The 14587-nt window shown below is 42.7% G+C and overlaps 1 protein-coding gene across 4 annotated transcripts in view; it reads right to left on the bottom strand.

The window, feature by feature from the left end:
- LOC116393552 (estrogen-related receptor gamma-like) overlaps nt 1-14587 on the bottom strand; it is a 29511-nt gene that overhangs the window by 11798 nt on the left and 3126 nt on the right. For 2 of the 4 annotated variants that reach the window (XM_031865961.1, XM_031865962.1), the window contains exons 2-4: nt 3828-4076; nt 3537-3694; nt 2161-2277 (exon numbers count right to left, since the gene is read on the bottom strand). In XM_031865961.1, the coding sequence (XP_031721821.1) occupies nt 2161-2277; nt 3537-3694; nt 3828-4063 (511 nt within the window). In that variant the 5' untranslated portion in view covers nt 4064-4076. The other 2 variants (XM_031865958.1, XM_031865959.1) reach the window with 2 other exon arrangements.

The following is a 14587-nucleotide window of genomic DNA, read 5'->3' as shown; positions in this document are numbered from 1 at the left end:
AGAGAGGGGGGGTTGAGAGACGGACTGGGATGCTGTTGATGCCCCTACCCTATTAAAAGCGGCTAATTTAGAAAAATTGCGGACACACAGTCACTCACAAAAACACACAGAGGTGTGCGCATAAATGTGAGTGCAGGCTGACATGTGTTTAAACAAACTCATATACACAAACTGATACACGTGTCAATATGCAATAACTCTGTGTGTCCATAACTCACAAACACACATTTAGGAACACGGCTGCAATAAACAGATGCTGCTGTGTGTTTGGAGATGAGTAGGTGGGATTAAAGGATCATTCAAGTTTATTACAACTGGGATCGTATTTTCATAGTTTTAGCCCCCATTTCTATTGGTTGTGATAAGAATATACGTGGGATAGTAATTGCTGAGATCGGGGAATATGGCGACATCAGCACCACAAAGTCCGACAGCGCAAAAAAGGAAAAAAGTCAGTGATCAGTCGATCACGCAGGTTGTAAAGAAGTCAACAATTGAGACACGTTCTCACTTTATTTGGAGGTACAAATAAAAGTGAGTGCACCCAAAATGATGGTAATGAAACTGTGTGTGTGCACTATAGCTCTAGGTTGGTCTAGAATGTTTACGACAGTTTAGGTTAAAATGTAACGGTTGACTTTCATTTTGTCTTCCAAATATGTTTGGCTAACATGCAGCTTTGTATGAAGGCCTGAACATACCATCATTTAAAATGCTAAAATATTGCATCGAAATCAAATCGTCTCATATAGCGATCTCGATACAAAATCAATAGATTGCCCCGCCCTATAGCTTGCTGTGTTGTGCAATCTAATTTAACTTAACCTCCTCTGTCAGAAGCTGCTTCACAAAAGGGGTCGAGGGTACAAATACGTTTTTTGAATGAACTTATTGTCTGCTAACTGACCATTTTAGCAAGTTGTAAGCAAGCATTTTCCTCTTTAATAACTGTTCAATGAATAAGATTTACTATCCCTTGGTCCTAAAATTGTAGCCACCACACACACAAACGCACGTGTTCTCCCGTCTTGATTATCATCTGCAGGCCCCACACAGCGTGCAGCAAGTGGCCGGTACAGTAGGAGGTTGCTAATGTTTTCCTTTTTGAGTCACTTCTAAATCTGGACAGCAATATGTCACCAGACAGGCACACAGTCAGACTAACGGAGCACCTGATTGCTGTCACAGATTCTCTGTGTGGTATGTATACATGTCACCACCGTCGGTCCATATCTTTGACCAAATGTAACGACCTTCTGCAACATTATGGGTGCAACTAACGACAAATTTCATTATTAATTAATCTGGCCGATTATTTTCTTGATTAATTATAAAATATTAGAAAATAGGGAAAACTGTCCGTCCCAGTTTCTCAAAGTCGATCCAAAACCCAAAGATATCCAGTTTACATAAAACAGAGAAAGGCAGGATATGCATGGGTATTAATACGGTTTAGTAGGGCACCACTGTGTCCATAATTCAGATTCTGAAATAAATTGTATTAAAACATTGGCAAGCACAAAGCAATAAACTGGTTATGTTAGGTTAATTGTCCCACTCTCATTACATTTCCTTGTCAAAATGTATCTCAAGCATTTAATTTAAAAGTTCCTACATTTCTATTTTTGTAGTTCCTAGCAATGACTCGCTGCATTGCAGCACACACACACACACACACACACACACACACACACACACAAATTTCCAGAAGTGATTTCTGAGGAACACTGGCGAGGCAAAGACACAATCGAACAGTTAGTAGCCCTCTCCTCCATGTCAAAAACACGCTTATGCATTGTTCAGCCTTGTGTTTACAACGCAAAGACCTACACGCACATCACACCTGGCACGAAATGTCTGAAGTTTAACTGTCAAAGGTTTTAGGTTTCACTGGAGTCTACAGAACTACTGTACATGCTGCTGCCAGTTTATCAGGTGAGACGTATATAGTGAATCTCAGCTGGTAATCAGGGTGTTGTTTCCAGGAATGCTCAACATAGATATTGACGGACAACGCAGACTTGTGTTAGCCTTCACTCAGCTGTCCAAAGGAGAATGTTAGAACTGCTGCCAAGACTACCAACCGATCAATCCCAGAAAAAGCTAACTCAAACAATGTTTTGACCCAGGTCTAAAAGTGGTTTTTGGTGTAGCGCTGACCTTCTCTCAACATGCCCACAGACAGACATTTCACGAATCGACAGGCCTGGCAAGATTTCCTCCTTCTCTTGGTGATTTCACATTCATTGGACGCTGGGCAGCTGTAGTCGATGTTACCTGGAGGAGAAGAGAAGAAGATAAATAAAAACAAGTTGCATTGAAGCAATAATTCAACCGTATTGTTCATGTCTTCACTTCACTCTGATTCAGTCAAAAGGTAGATGTCACTAAAATGTGTCACAGCACAACATCTTGAAGGGGAACTCCAATGATTTAATATCGTACTCCCATAAAGTTGGGGAGAGACATATTTTAAAAAGTATGGTCATTATTGAAGCAGTAGATGCAGGGATATCCTGACTTTTACTTCCTGGTGTGGGTCATGCATCGAACACACAGGATCCTTCCCATAATGCAGCTGGAAAGAGTCTTTCATTAAACTGTCCCTGCTTGGTAAATACTCACACCTTTTTAACTCTACACCTCCAGTTTTTATGCCTCAGGCTTTCTGTTAATAAACGCGTAATCTCATGCAGACACTGAGATGACCCCGATGACGGCACTATGACACTATGACGTCATCAGGATTATTTTTCTCTGACTTGACAAAGCTCCCTCCAAGCTACAGAGGACATTATACAACTGTTTTCAAACATAAAAACAAAATGCTCATTCAGTCCCTCAGTGCAATCACATACAAAAGCACGTTGTCTACACCTAATTGGGAGTAATGTGCGTTAACCCCGATGGCGTTTGGCCAGTTGTAGGCGCTCTCAGCTGCCACCCTCGATTAGAAACAGGAAGTATCTGACGAGCCAGACATCAGATCTCCTTGGTTGATCTGACAGCCATTCATCCTGTTTGCCTTTTGAACCCATCGTCAGTCGCCAACCTCTAGAGGCCTAAACGCATCACAGCCTGCTGGGTCCTCGACCTGGGCGGCGAGCCCACAGAGCACAAGACAATCCTTTTAAAACACCCACACTGCATGCCACACCGCATGCCGCTGCCTCTCGACTTTTAGGGGCGAAGCCAATGTGCACACATTCATCACCATAATGTTATCTGAGGCTTTAAAACCTGAACTCAAACATGTTGACTGTATACACGATGCACTGAAAGTTTAACCGCGTATCAGCTGTTTGCAAACAGGTCTTTATTTTCTGCAGTTTGAGGCAGGGGGCGGAGGCTGTCAGCTAACTGATCGGGTTTTGTTTATACCAAAACAAATGACTGCATCTGCACCATGTTGCTATCAAAACAGGTTTATATGATGCAGGAAGGCATTATCAGCAATGCACACAAAACTCTGTTACTAAGTATAAAACTGAACATGCGTTTGTCTGTGTGTGTGTGTGTTGTCTCTGTATACTTACCCTGGATGGTCCTCTTGAAGAAGGCCTTGCAGGCTTCACAGGAGGCCACACCATAGTGGTAGCCCGAGGCAACGTCGCCGCACACCAGACACACACGCTTGGCCACCGAGCCCAGCATGAATTCACACTTCACTTGGCTTTCTCCCTCCACAAACATCCTGGATAGAGGTGGAGAGAAAGAGAGGAGGGGAGGAGGGTAAGGGCACACATTAAGAGGAACGTGCTCAGATAGTAACAGTACTTCCATTGAAACGCACAAAATAAAGGGGACAACGCATTGCATACACCAACCTATTCACTCCTGCATTGTTGGCCAACCCCGCCGTGTGACCATAGAGGCCCAGGGAGTCCAGTCCATTGCTGTGATTGTGGTGGCCTTTGACCAGGGCCCCGTAGCTGGAGTTTGTGTCCGATGAGGTGCTTCCAGGGCTGGGCTGGGCCGGGCTGACGTCCCCCTGAGAGCTGGGGCTGGAGGGCTCACGCTTTATAATGGCGGGACAGGTGGGGTCCAAGCCCCTCACTGACATCCTGCCGAGATGTCTGGAGAAGAGGGAGGGGAAATTTGATTGTGTATGATCGGATATATGCATCTTATTGTAATATTCATGATGGTGAGAGATTTGACTTTCAGGTCAGCTTTATATAATGAGTCACCTTGGTAATGCTATAAATATTAATGACTGGCTAGTTTTATTAAGTCAGGCATAATTAACACAGATTGGAAGAAACCTTACGATGAATATATGGATTCATATATGTATTTTCAAACCACATACAGAGCATTAAGCTCATGATATTTCTTTCAACGACACCCTTTTCTCCCCCTTCAACAGTCCCCTTCGATGCTTCGAAGACCTCCGCCTCTCCATCACCACGCCCCTCCATTCATGCATCCATCCATCCCGGTCCAAAATAAACTGGCCGTTTGTGATTTCCAATCCCCACGTATGCAAAGCCGCCGTCCATTACACTGCTTTGTTTCTAAAGAAAGAGATTGCTTAAGCAAATGTAGGGAAATAGCCAAGTCAGCAATCATCCGCCTCGTCTTTCGCTCTCCATTGTCTCTTTGTGTCTCTCATCATTCTTGACCTGTCAAGCATTACAGCTAACCTGTTGTCACAACAGCTAACAACTTTTATTTACTGTTAGGAAATGTCAGAAAATGCGGACAATGGAAATAATCCATTGAATGACACATGAACAAATGCTTTGTGGTGCATTAACTGATATTAAATGTTTGTACTAGTTTGTTGCGTATTGTGCATGGACAGCCAACCCCCAAACCACTTAAAAGGACAATAAAGAATGGTTTTAAGAACGACACACTTGGCTTTTTCTGTTGATAATATTAAAACACAGACACAAATACATCCATGTCTTGTGTCTTAGCATTGCTCACATACTTTTGGAAGTATTTTCTATGAATACATCCATTACAACAGCTCAAAATACATTTCCCTGCGTGCTAAAGTGTGCATCATTGCTTTATTATTGGATCAAGATGTGACTACAACAGACTCTCTGTCACCACGACAAGGAGAGAAAAAAGTATCTGAAACCAGTTGAGGTGTGCACCAGGCTCACAGGCATGTGATCTCGGCGAGCGCACACACACACACACACACACACACACACACACACACACGCTCTCATCGTGGTGTCAGGGGTCCATGTGTGGATGTAAAAATAAAAACCATAGACAGGCTCCCACTTCTCTACGCACACTTCACATTCATGTGATCAGGAACATGTTCAAGCTCCATACGCACGCACACACACATGGAAAATCAAAAGCGTGCACTGTAGAATACCGGTGCAGCACAAGCAGACACATATACGTCATAAACACACACACACACACACACACACACAGACACAGACACGTTTTAAAGCAAGTGTCTTCATAAACACCCTGACACATACAGGCATGCAACTGTTTGTTGCCAGGCCAACTTTAAAAAGACCCCTGCTGTCTCACTCTCTGTCGCACACTTCCACACAGACACTTCCACACACACACACACACACACACACACACACACAGTATCTCCCACTCTAATCTTGGCTTTGGATGCCCAATTCAGTCTGTTTCCTGCCATGTAAATCAACGTTTGCTCAGCCACAAGTCATTTGGTAGGCAAAAAGACTGGCTGCTTTTAACCACCTCCAGAGTAAACCACGGGCACGCGCTATTGACCCCTCTACAAAGCCACAAAGACCGACGCACAGACGCACAGCAAGAGACAGACCGACAGCAAGATAGCAACATAGCCAACAGCAGACTTCTCTATAAGGAAACAAACTACAGCAACGCAATCAGCACCTGCTGTCTTAATAATTGTCATCAATTTATTTTTTCATCACTTAAGGGCAGTGCAACAATTGTCATGTTTTCACATCATGGCGAACATGCTAGCAAACATTTGCATAATACCTGTCTCTTTAGCTGCTAAATGCTGCGTTATGTCAACTAGCTAGTTGCTCATGTTTGTCACTTTTTACCTGAAATCTGCTGCCCTCTACGGCAGCAACCTGAGAGCAGGGAGTGAATCACAACAGTGAAGTTGTGGACCGTAAAACCAAAACAACTACGGAGGGTTGAGGTGGTGTTAATTCACTGTTTTGTTTTTTTACACAGAGTTTAAAAAGCTTTAAACATTTGGTTTTGTAGAACAACATTCCTTAAGATAAAGTAGCCAAAACAAATCATTTTGTCATCATTTACTGAATTTCAGGTATCGTATCAGCGCCTAGTTTTGAAAAATTCCCAACAATACCAGACTCTTAAGCCTTGAGCTGAGTCTTAAACCCACCAATTAACACAACATATTAACCCCCCTCCCCCCCCCCCTCCCAACTTTCACCTCTCCAATCCACTTTGAAGACTATAAAAACAGTACGGCGAGGAGATTTCAGACTCACTGGTTTACTTATTGGCTATCCATCACAGGCGTCCATATTGCTGTGTCAAGTCTCTGACAGATACAGAGTGAGATATACTTTGTGCTCTCCTATTATAATGCATCACGGGGAGGAAGACGAGGAGGAGGAGAGGGGTGGGGGGGGGGGGGTGTTTTGCTTTCATAATGAAATGGCATTAGTGTGGGGTGATCAGATGTGATGTAATATTCACTCTGACAGATTACTAATCTACAACTCCACATAAAAGCCCATCAAAAGACTGTTGGTGCAGCTCCTGCAGCGGCATGCAGCGGGGATAAATCAGAGAGGGTGGGTTTTTGTGTGTGTGTGTCAATAGGTTATTATGTGTGTGCGTGTGCGTGTGTGTATGTGTCATTGGGTATTCAAAGTTATCGTACCTTACCCCTTTGTGTCCCAGAATTCAAAACAACTCTAATTGCACCTTGGCAACAAAGGCCAAAATTCAGCGTGAAACGACGAGGAGACAGAAAGAGAGAAGAAGAAGAGAGGCGGGAGGAAATTACAAGAGCGGCAGACAGATAGAGGGAGTGTGAAAAAGCCAGGGAAGGGACAGAAAGAGAAGGGGGCAGTCCTGTGGCTCATTAACCTGGGGGTGTTGAAAGAAAAGGGAGAAGGCAACACTCACTTCCAAATGAGCGGAGTCATAATGCAGACAATGACCCGACGGATGAAGGAGGGAGGGAGAGGGAGAAGAAAACAAGGAGGGAAGGAAATACAGAAAACAAGAAGGAAGTGACAAAGAGATATAAAGAAAAGTAAAAGCAGATCTACAGGCCTTGGGGAAGTGGAAATAAAATGCAAAAAAAACACAACTACTGACTAACCTTTTAGCCCTAACCCCAACCCCGAGGAGCAGTTATTTAGGTCAGTAGTGGTTCTTTTTTTTTTAGTTGTTTTTTTTACTAATGAGCCAGTAGGAGATGAGCAGGGATCAGTGGCACCCCAGGCCATCCGTAAGAGCCTTAGTCAGGCTTTGGACGAAGCTGTTAGCAGGGAGATGAGGTGCCTGCTGCTGGAGCTTTGGACCCGCAGGCTCTGGAAACATGGATAGCGTGCCATACAGGGGATCATCTCATGCCCATCACTGCCTTTTCCCCTATTCTTTATCCGGTCGATTCTGTCACCAGCGATCAGCCGACCTGTACGTCCCCACGTCTGCTCGTCTTCTGCCTCGCTGTCCCCATCTTTCCCTGCTATAGGCGTTTGTTACTTTCAAGCCCCAAAATGCTTGATGAGATGTGTGATTATGCCACAGCTGATAAAAGCGCAGCAGTGACGATAATGAAGATGATTTTTTTTTTTTTTTATGATTACAGAAAAGGATGGCAATCAAAAAGATGTCCCGGGGTAATCAAACAGCTGCTTCGCAGGCGTTTGTTTGCTTTGTGTATGTCGGGAAGGTTTTCTTTAGATGAAGTCTTACCCACTCACCCTGTACAAACAGTCTGAACAATGTCAACTGTAAGCAATGCAAACAAGCCTCCACACCAGAGAAATGTTCATCCAAATGTCCCCAAAGCACAAAGAAAGAAACTTTATGTTACATTTTTATTTCCATAAAACGTTTCCTATTATACCTCAATAGAGCTGAAAGGATTAGTCAATCAACAGAAAATTATCAAAAATATTTCGATCATTGATTAATAGTTTGAGACATTTTTAAGCAAATATAACATTCTCTACTTCCATATATGGAATTGTGAAATCTTTTCTGGTAAACAAAACAAAACGAGCCATTTTTAGACGTCGTCTTGGGCTTTAGAAAGCTGGAGGAGCGTTAATTACTCTTTTCTGATGTTTTATAGACTACAGGAGGAATTCAGTAATCCATAAGGAATAACCAGCTTATTAAATGCTGCAAGATTAAGGAAAAACTGCAAGCCTTAAACTGGTCATTACTGGCAAATATTTACACCGGCTTAATTCAAACAAAGACAAATCGCAAACACAAGGATGCTTTTAAACGTTGTGGCATTCCTCTACAAGACACAAAGAGTCAGCAAACTGACTCTCTAAAGTATTTAAATCACCTGGAAAATCAAAAGCGTGCACTGTAGAATACCGGTGCAGCACAAGCAGACACATATACGTCATAAACACACACACACACACACACACACACACACACACATACACAATGTCCCACAAATCAAACATGAAATAATATTTGATCTCAGTCAAGACATCATAAGGAAGCAGTCAGTCACCTAACTTTCACACTCAACCTGTGTGACACTATGAGAGTACACACACTTCTTGCTGAGTAGAGTCGTTTTGAAAGGTGAAAGTACTTACTCTGTGCCAGAGTGGTAGGTGAAACACTCTGGGAGGTAGAGGTCGACTAAATCCATGTGAACTCTGCCACCATGCTCTGAAGATGAGAAAAGTGCTTGTCTGTTTTCTCTCCTTCTCTTTATCTTTGGTCTCTCCTCTGCAGATTTCATAAACTGTGGCTGTCACCGCAGTGCTTGTCCCTTTCTCTTTACTCTGCCCCCGAACTTTGTCTCCATCTGCTGTCCTCTCGTCTGTGGTATAACACCCTCAGCTCCTCTCGTCTCCCTGTCACTCGCACTTGGCCACTGGCTGCTTTTGAAGTCCTGACTGTTGTGACTAGCTGGCTGTGTGTGTGACAAGGGTCTCCAAGCAGAGCTGGCCCTCATGAGCCACAGCATTTGAATGGCCTTCCCTCTGAAGGCTGAGCTGCCAGTTGATTGGCTGTCCTCTGAGCCAATGAGAGGCGGCCTCTCGCTGGGGCAGGTGGATGTGACAACAGAGGATGTTTTGGGGCTTAGCTCTAAGAAATAACTTTATATGGGAATGTAGAAGGTGAATTCTCACATTAATAGCAGCGGTTATTGTTTTTATTATAGTAGCTGGGAAACAAAATAAGGGCTCTAACTAAATGATCTGTATCTATGTGTGTATGAATAAAATATACTGCCACATACATCTCCACAGTTGTATGGTCTTAATCAATTTATCCAATCTAATGCAGCCAATGCTAAGTTGAGTAACATATTAATAGATCCACAGTAGATATATCCACTTGAAACATCAGTTATAGGCATTTACCAATGAAAAATATATTATTGTTAATTAAACATATTTGAGTTTTGCATTATTGGTTGGAAAAAACAAGCATTACCACGAACATTCTCATTAGTTGTACTCAGACCCGAAGAAAGAGCTTTTGATAATAAACATATGGACCACCACACATACGCACCGTTTGTAACCAAGCCTTAACTGACTTACTGCTCATACTTTTATCTGCTTTAATCAGCTTTGGCTACGTGCCTGATGTCGTGCTTTCGGCCTTTCACTGACATCACACACGTGCACGCAAAATAAGAAACACAGTAAGTAGTGCTTGGCATGGGAAGAGGGTTAACAGGTGCAGCAAGATGCAGTGTGGTCGACAGAAACAAACAAAAAAAAAAAAACAGAACTAAATATACAAATTTACTTTGAATTTTGACTGTGAAAAGTTTTCAGATTGTCCTTCCTTGCCTTATGTTCAACCTGATTGGATGCGGCGAAAATTCAGTACATATAAGATTCAACCTTTAATAATAACAATATGGTGTATAAACCAATATCCCCTTAACACACACAAGCCCACACTTACTCTCATACACACACACACACACACACAAAAACACATCTCGACACAATCACATTTTCTTTCTTTTTTGTTGTTAATAATGTATAGTTTTGTTGTTATTATATATCCTATCTTGTAAAAAATACCTTGTCAACAATATTATGTGGGCTTTCTGGCTCTTCCTGCGCTGTGATATTATTTATCTCTGTTAGTTTTGTGTATTTTTTTAAATTGTTTAAACTATCCTCCAATGAGAGTGAAGTTACAGTAAGAAGCCCGGTGTTAGAGGAGTCAACCTGTTGTCACTACATCCTAATCCACTTAAAAGACAGACGCATAGGGGATCGGTCAGAGTCCATGCCAACAAAAATCCCTGTATGTGCAGAAAACAAGCTTTGGGGAGTGTTTGTCTGTGTGAGGACACACACGGATACACTGCTCAGCCTTGTTGAGAAGTCATGGGTCAAATTCAAATGATGATGGTGAAGTCCCAGCACAGCCTCAGTGTGGATGCTTGAATAAATGAGTGATATTACAGTATACAGTAGAGTGCTTAAAATATGCCCCTTCCACAATGTTCCAGTTGTTTCTGCATCAGCTTGGTACAGCAATGAAGTATTCATCAGTGTACAGGCACTGGACTATATTTTGTATGTTTTAAACTAACAGAACATAAGAGTCCGATAGAGGTTCAAATTTTGTGAATTAACTTCCTCACTTATAAAAAAAACGTACAACTTACACAAACTTTAACATACGGTGATGGAAGAACAATAGTCATACATTTCCCAAATGATGACAGTTTGAGCATCAAAAATGCACAAATGCCAAAGGGAGTTTGGTACACGTAAACCTCAGACTTCCTGCTCTTTTCATGTCAGTCTCGGCCTGTCTCTTCCCCTCTCGTCGAGATGACGTCGGGCTCGTGCTTTGAGCTGACCCTCACCTGACCAACCTCCACAGGAATGAAGTCACCTGCGCTAATCTGCTGTGCAGATAAAGGCCCAGACAGCAGACTGCAAGGAGTGGGGCCTTATCTCATTACGCACCACATGAAACAGCTCGCCAAAGAGCAATACAGCAGCCACATACACCGACATGCAACACATGTAAACAAATGAAACGCGAGCACACAGGGAACACAAAGGAGAGAGCACGAATAAAAAGCCATGAAAGATAAAGAGAGTGTGTTTTTCTAATGGTACATAATTTTATCTCAACCATAAAATGCAAAAAGCCAGACACTGAGTGCTACTATCGTATCAAATCTCCTAAAGTTAATGCATCACAAACCATTATCTACACTGAGAAATTATCTTTTATAAACCATTTAGGAAACCAAATGTTGACGCTAAAGCCAAGTGGCTCTTATCTCTCGCTGGCTTTTAGTTTGGCAGCTGCCGTCAATGGGTTCTTTATTTGCTCAAAAAAAGCTGGGGAGTCTTTTTCAGATATTCAAGTTGAAATCAAAACTCGAGATTAATAATTGTTATCAATGGTTGATATTTTCTTTGGCACCAGCTCAATGGCCTTCAGACGCACCACAACAATATTTAAGGCACACTTGAGTAAAGCCAGAGTGGCGTCAAGCGAACCACTTGAAAGACCCGACGCACCCGAGTAGTTTGTTCTTCTGATAATTGACTCATTACTGTGTGCCACTGTACAAAAGCTTTTTTGTTGCTTCTATGTCAAAGGTTCATGTTGTGTGATCTAAAGTAAATAAAAAGGTTACAGTCTGAAAAGAAGCAGAACTCATTGAACCTAAATCGGTCGATTGAACCGCTATCAACAAAAGAGGTTCAGGATAAATTCAGATCAGGGGCTGCACGTGACGACTATGATGTCAAATAATCCATCACATTTTTAGCCATGCTAGCGGCTAGTCAGTCTATCAGTTGGTTGGGTTCACCATTTCAGTCCAGAGTTAAATGTAATAATAAATGTGATTCCTAAAACTTTCATCTAGCGCCATCATCATGCCAGGATGAGTAAACAAGCTCTGCTGTAGGGAGAGCGAGGTTATTGGGACACCTTCGAAACTCCGAGAAATAACCTTCCATTACTCACAAACCACTGGAAATAATTTGACCCCTGAACAGATACAGGTGTCTGCTAACAATTTATATAAAGATCTTTTAGAGTAAACCTTCACTTAGTGACTTCACAATGGATCTTATTTCATGAGGAAAAGCACAAATGGACTTTCACACTGCAGATTTAAAAACTGTGAGGAATAGTCAGAAGGTCTCAACTTTGAGGTTGAATGTGAAGAGGGTGTGGCTGAGTATGAGCATGGTGAATGGGCATATATGCTCTGTAACCTGCTAAAGAAAGGCACTGTCCCAACTGTCCCCTCGTGTCACTGCAGTTTTATATATTTGTATTGGCCTTGAAAATCAGTGGCGATAAAAAGGAGTTTAAGAGTTACTGAAACCAATTGAAACCCCCTGCTGAAAGTCAAAAGTGTATTTCGTAACCAAATAAAAGGGGATAAAAGGGAAGCTTGTAAAGTCCAGATGAAATAAAGACCTATGGGGCTTGTAAAAAAACATGTCAACCCAAATGACAAAACCGCAGAAGACAAATGTCAAGGAAACTGAGGACAAAAACATGAACCATAACAAAATCTAGTAATAACAAGAAATGGAAACAATCTCAATGCAGCAAATTAAATTGAACATGCATGGCTGCAGTTAAACGTCAAAAATATTTTTACACTGCTGAACCGAAGACAGGAGCTCAGTAGCTGCTCCGGAGGGACGCTGCCTGTAACAGAGCGCCCAGCTGCCAGCTATTGACCCACACACACCAGATGCATCACGTTCTCTCTGACCAAAAGCAAAAGTACAAGTGAAGCAGACACCCTTTGCACGTGTGTGTGTGTGTGTGTGCGTGTGTTTTCACCCTTTTCTCCTCATCTCTAAACTCACGGCCATCAAATCTCAGCCTCCAGGGACAGCTGTCGGATTGACTTCCAAAACTGGACAGTCACTCTGCAACTCCAACCCCCACCACACACACACACACACACACACACACACACACACACACACACACACATATTAGCATCAGTCCTCAGATCTAGTGAGTGTAATCTGCTTAGTTTATGCCTGACTCACAGTCATCCATCAATTACTGAGACAGAGGGAAAGACTATTGACACTGTGTGCAAACACCATTGTCTCGCCGCAGTGGCACAGTACCTCTCAGACACTTCAGTGGTTTACAAAAGGAGTGGAGGGGCATGGGGAAGTAAAAGTGGAGAAAGAGAGAAAGGAAGAAAGTGGAGAAGAACAATAAGATGAAGAACATGAGAGAAATATGATATAGAAATGGAGGAGCTTTGTACAGTTCCGCGTCTCTAAATAGATGGATGGGAGGGAAATGGTACATAGAATGATGGATTAAGTGACAGATTGGAATAGGATCAGTTTCATTGTATTGATCCGTTGCGCACTGTACAGGGATCAGAGGTCACACACACACACACAGCAGAAGCCCAAGAAAGCCTCTGAGAGAAGCTTAAAGCAACGTAACCATAGAAATGTCACTGAGACTTGCTGCTGCTATCCTCGGAGGGTCAATGCTCTTTAAATGGTTTTCACTTATCTGGACATCCTGCTTTCCCACTGGGGAGGAAGTTCTGTCAGTGCTGGGACACGTATGTATGCACAGGAAGGCATTCAGGCAGGCTAATTTGGAATCATTTTATGAGTATTTGAGACTCAATGCACGGAGAAACAAGGTGGACTTGCAGGCTCTTACGGCTGGTTTACAGCCTAACACCTTGGCTGGACTGCCCTCTAGTGGACAGATTTATTTGCCATTCACAGCAGCTTTGCTGCCTCGAACTGACCACAACCCTGATAAGAGTTGATTATTTAAAAGCACTATTAAGGACTGTAATGGAATTGTAATGTGACTGACGTTTAGCCTGATTATGGCCAGCACATGTCATTGTTTCCCGCTGTCCAATCATCAGGCCATGTTGTCTTCTGGCATGTGACCATCTGGGGGTTCTTAGGGCGATTATGTAACCAAGCCTATCCTAACAACACAATGTGGATTACTGTAGCACGGCCCATTCATACTCTCAACAACCTATCGGATTAAGAAGTCAGCCTCTGGTCTCCAGCTCATTAACCTTTACTTGCGATGGAGGATTTTGACGTTGGGTTATTGGTACTTAAGTAACAAATCTGATTACTTCTAAAATGAAATTGATTTTACTTGATTTGAACAGATGTGCTTCATACACATCCTTTTCACAAGTAACCCTCCTTTTACACACACACACACACGCACACACACACACACACACACACACACCTGGTTCCCAGACCAGTCTTAGGTGAGGAGCCATGGATGCGGGCCCAACACACATAAAATCCTGGGAGTCAGCACCACACACCTACTGCTGATGTCAGGAACTATTATACACACTTTCACATAACCACACACACACACACACACACACACACACACACACACACACACACAC

The sequence above is a fragment of the Anarrhichthys ocellatus genome, unplaced genomic scaffold (assembly GCF_004355925.1).
Source record: "Anarrhichthys ocellatus isolate YVR2014 unplaced genomic scaffold, GSC_Weel_1.0 scaffold34, whole genome shotgun sequence".
Classification (NCBI taxonomy): domain Eukaryota; kingdom Metazoa; phylum Chordata; class Actinopteri; order Perciformes; family Anarhichadidae; genus Anarrhichthys; species Anarrhichthys ocellatus.
Note: the sequence above shows the minus strand (reverse complement) of the source record. Positions and strands in the feature narration are given on the sequence as shown.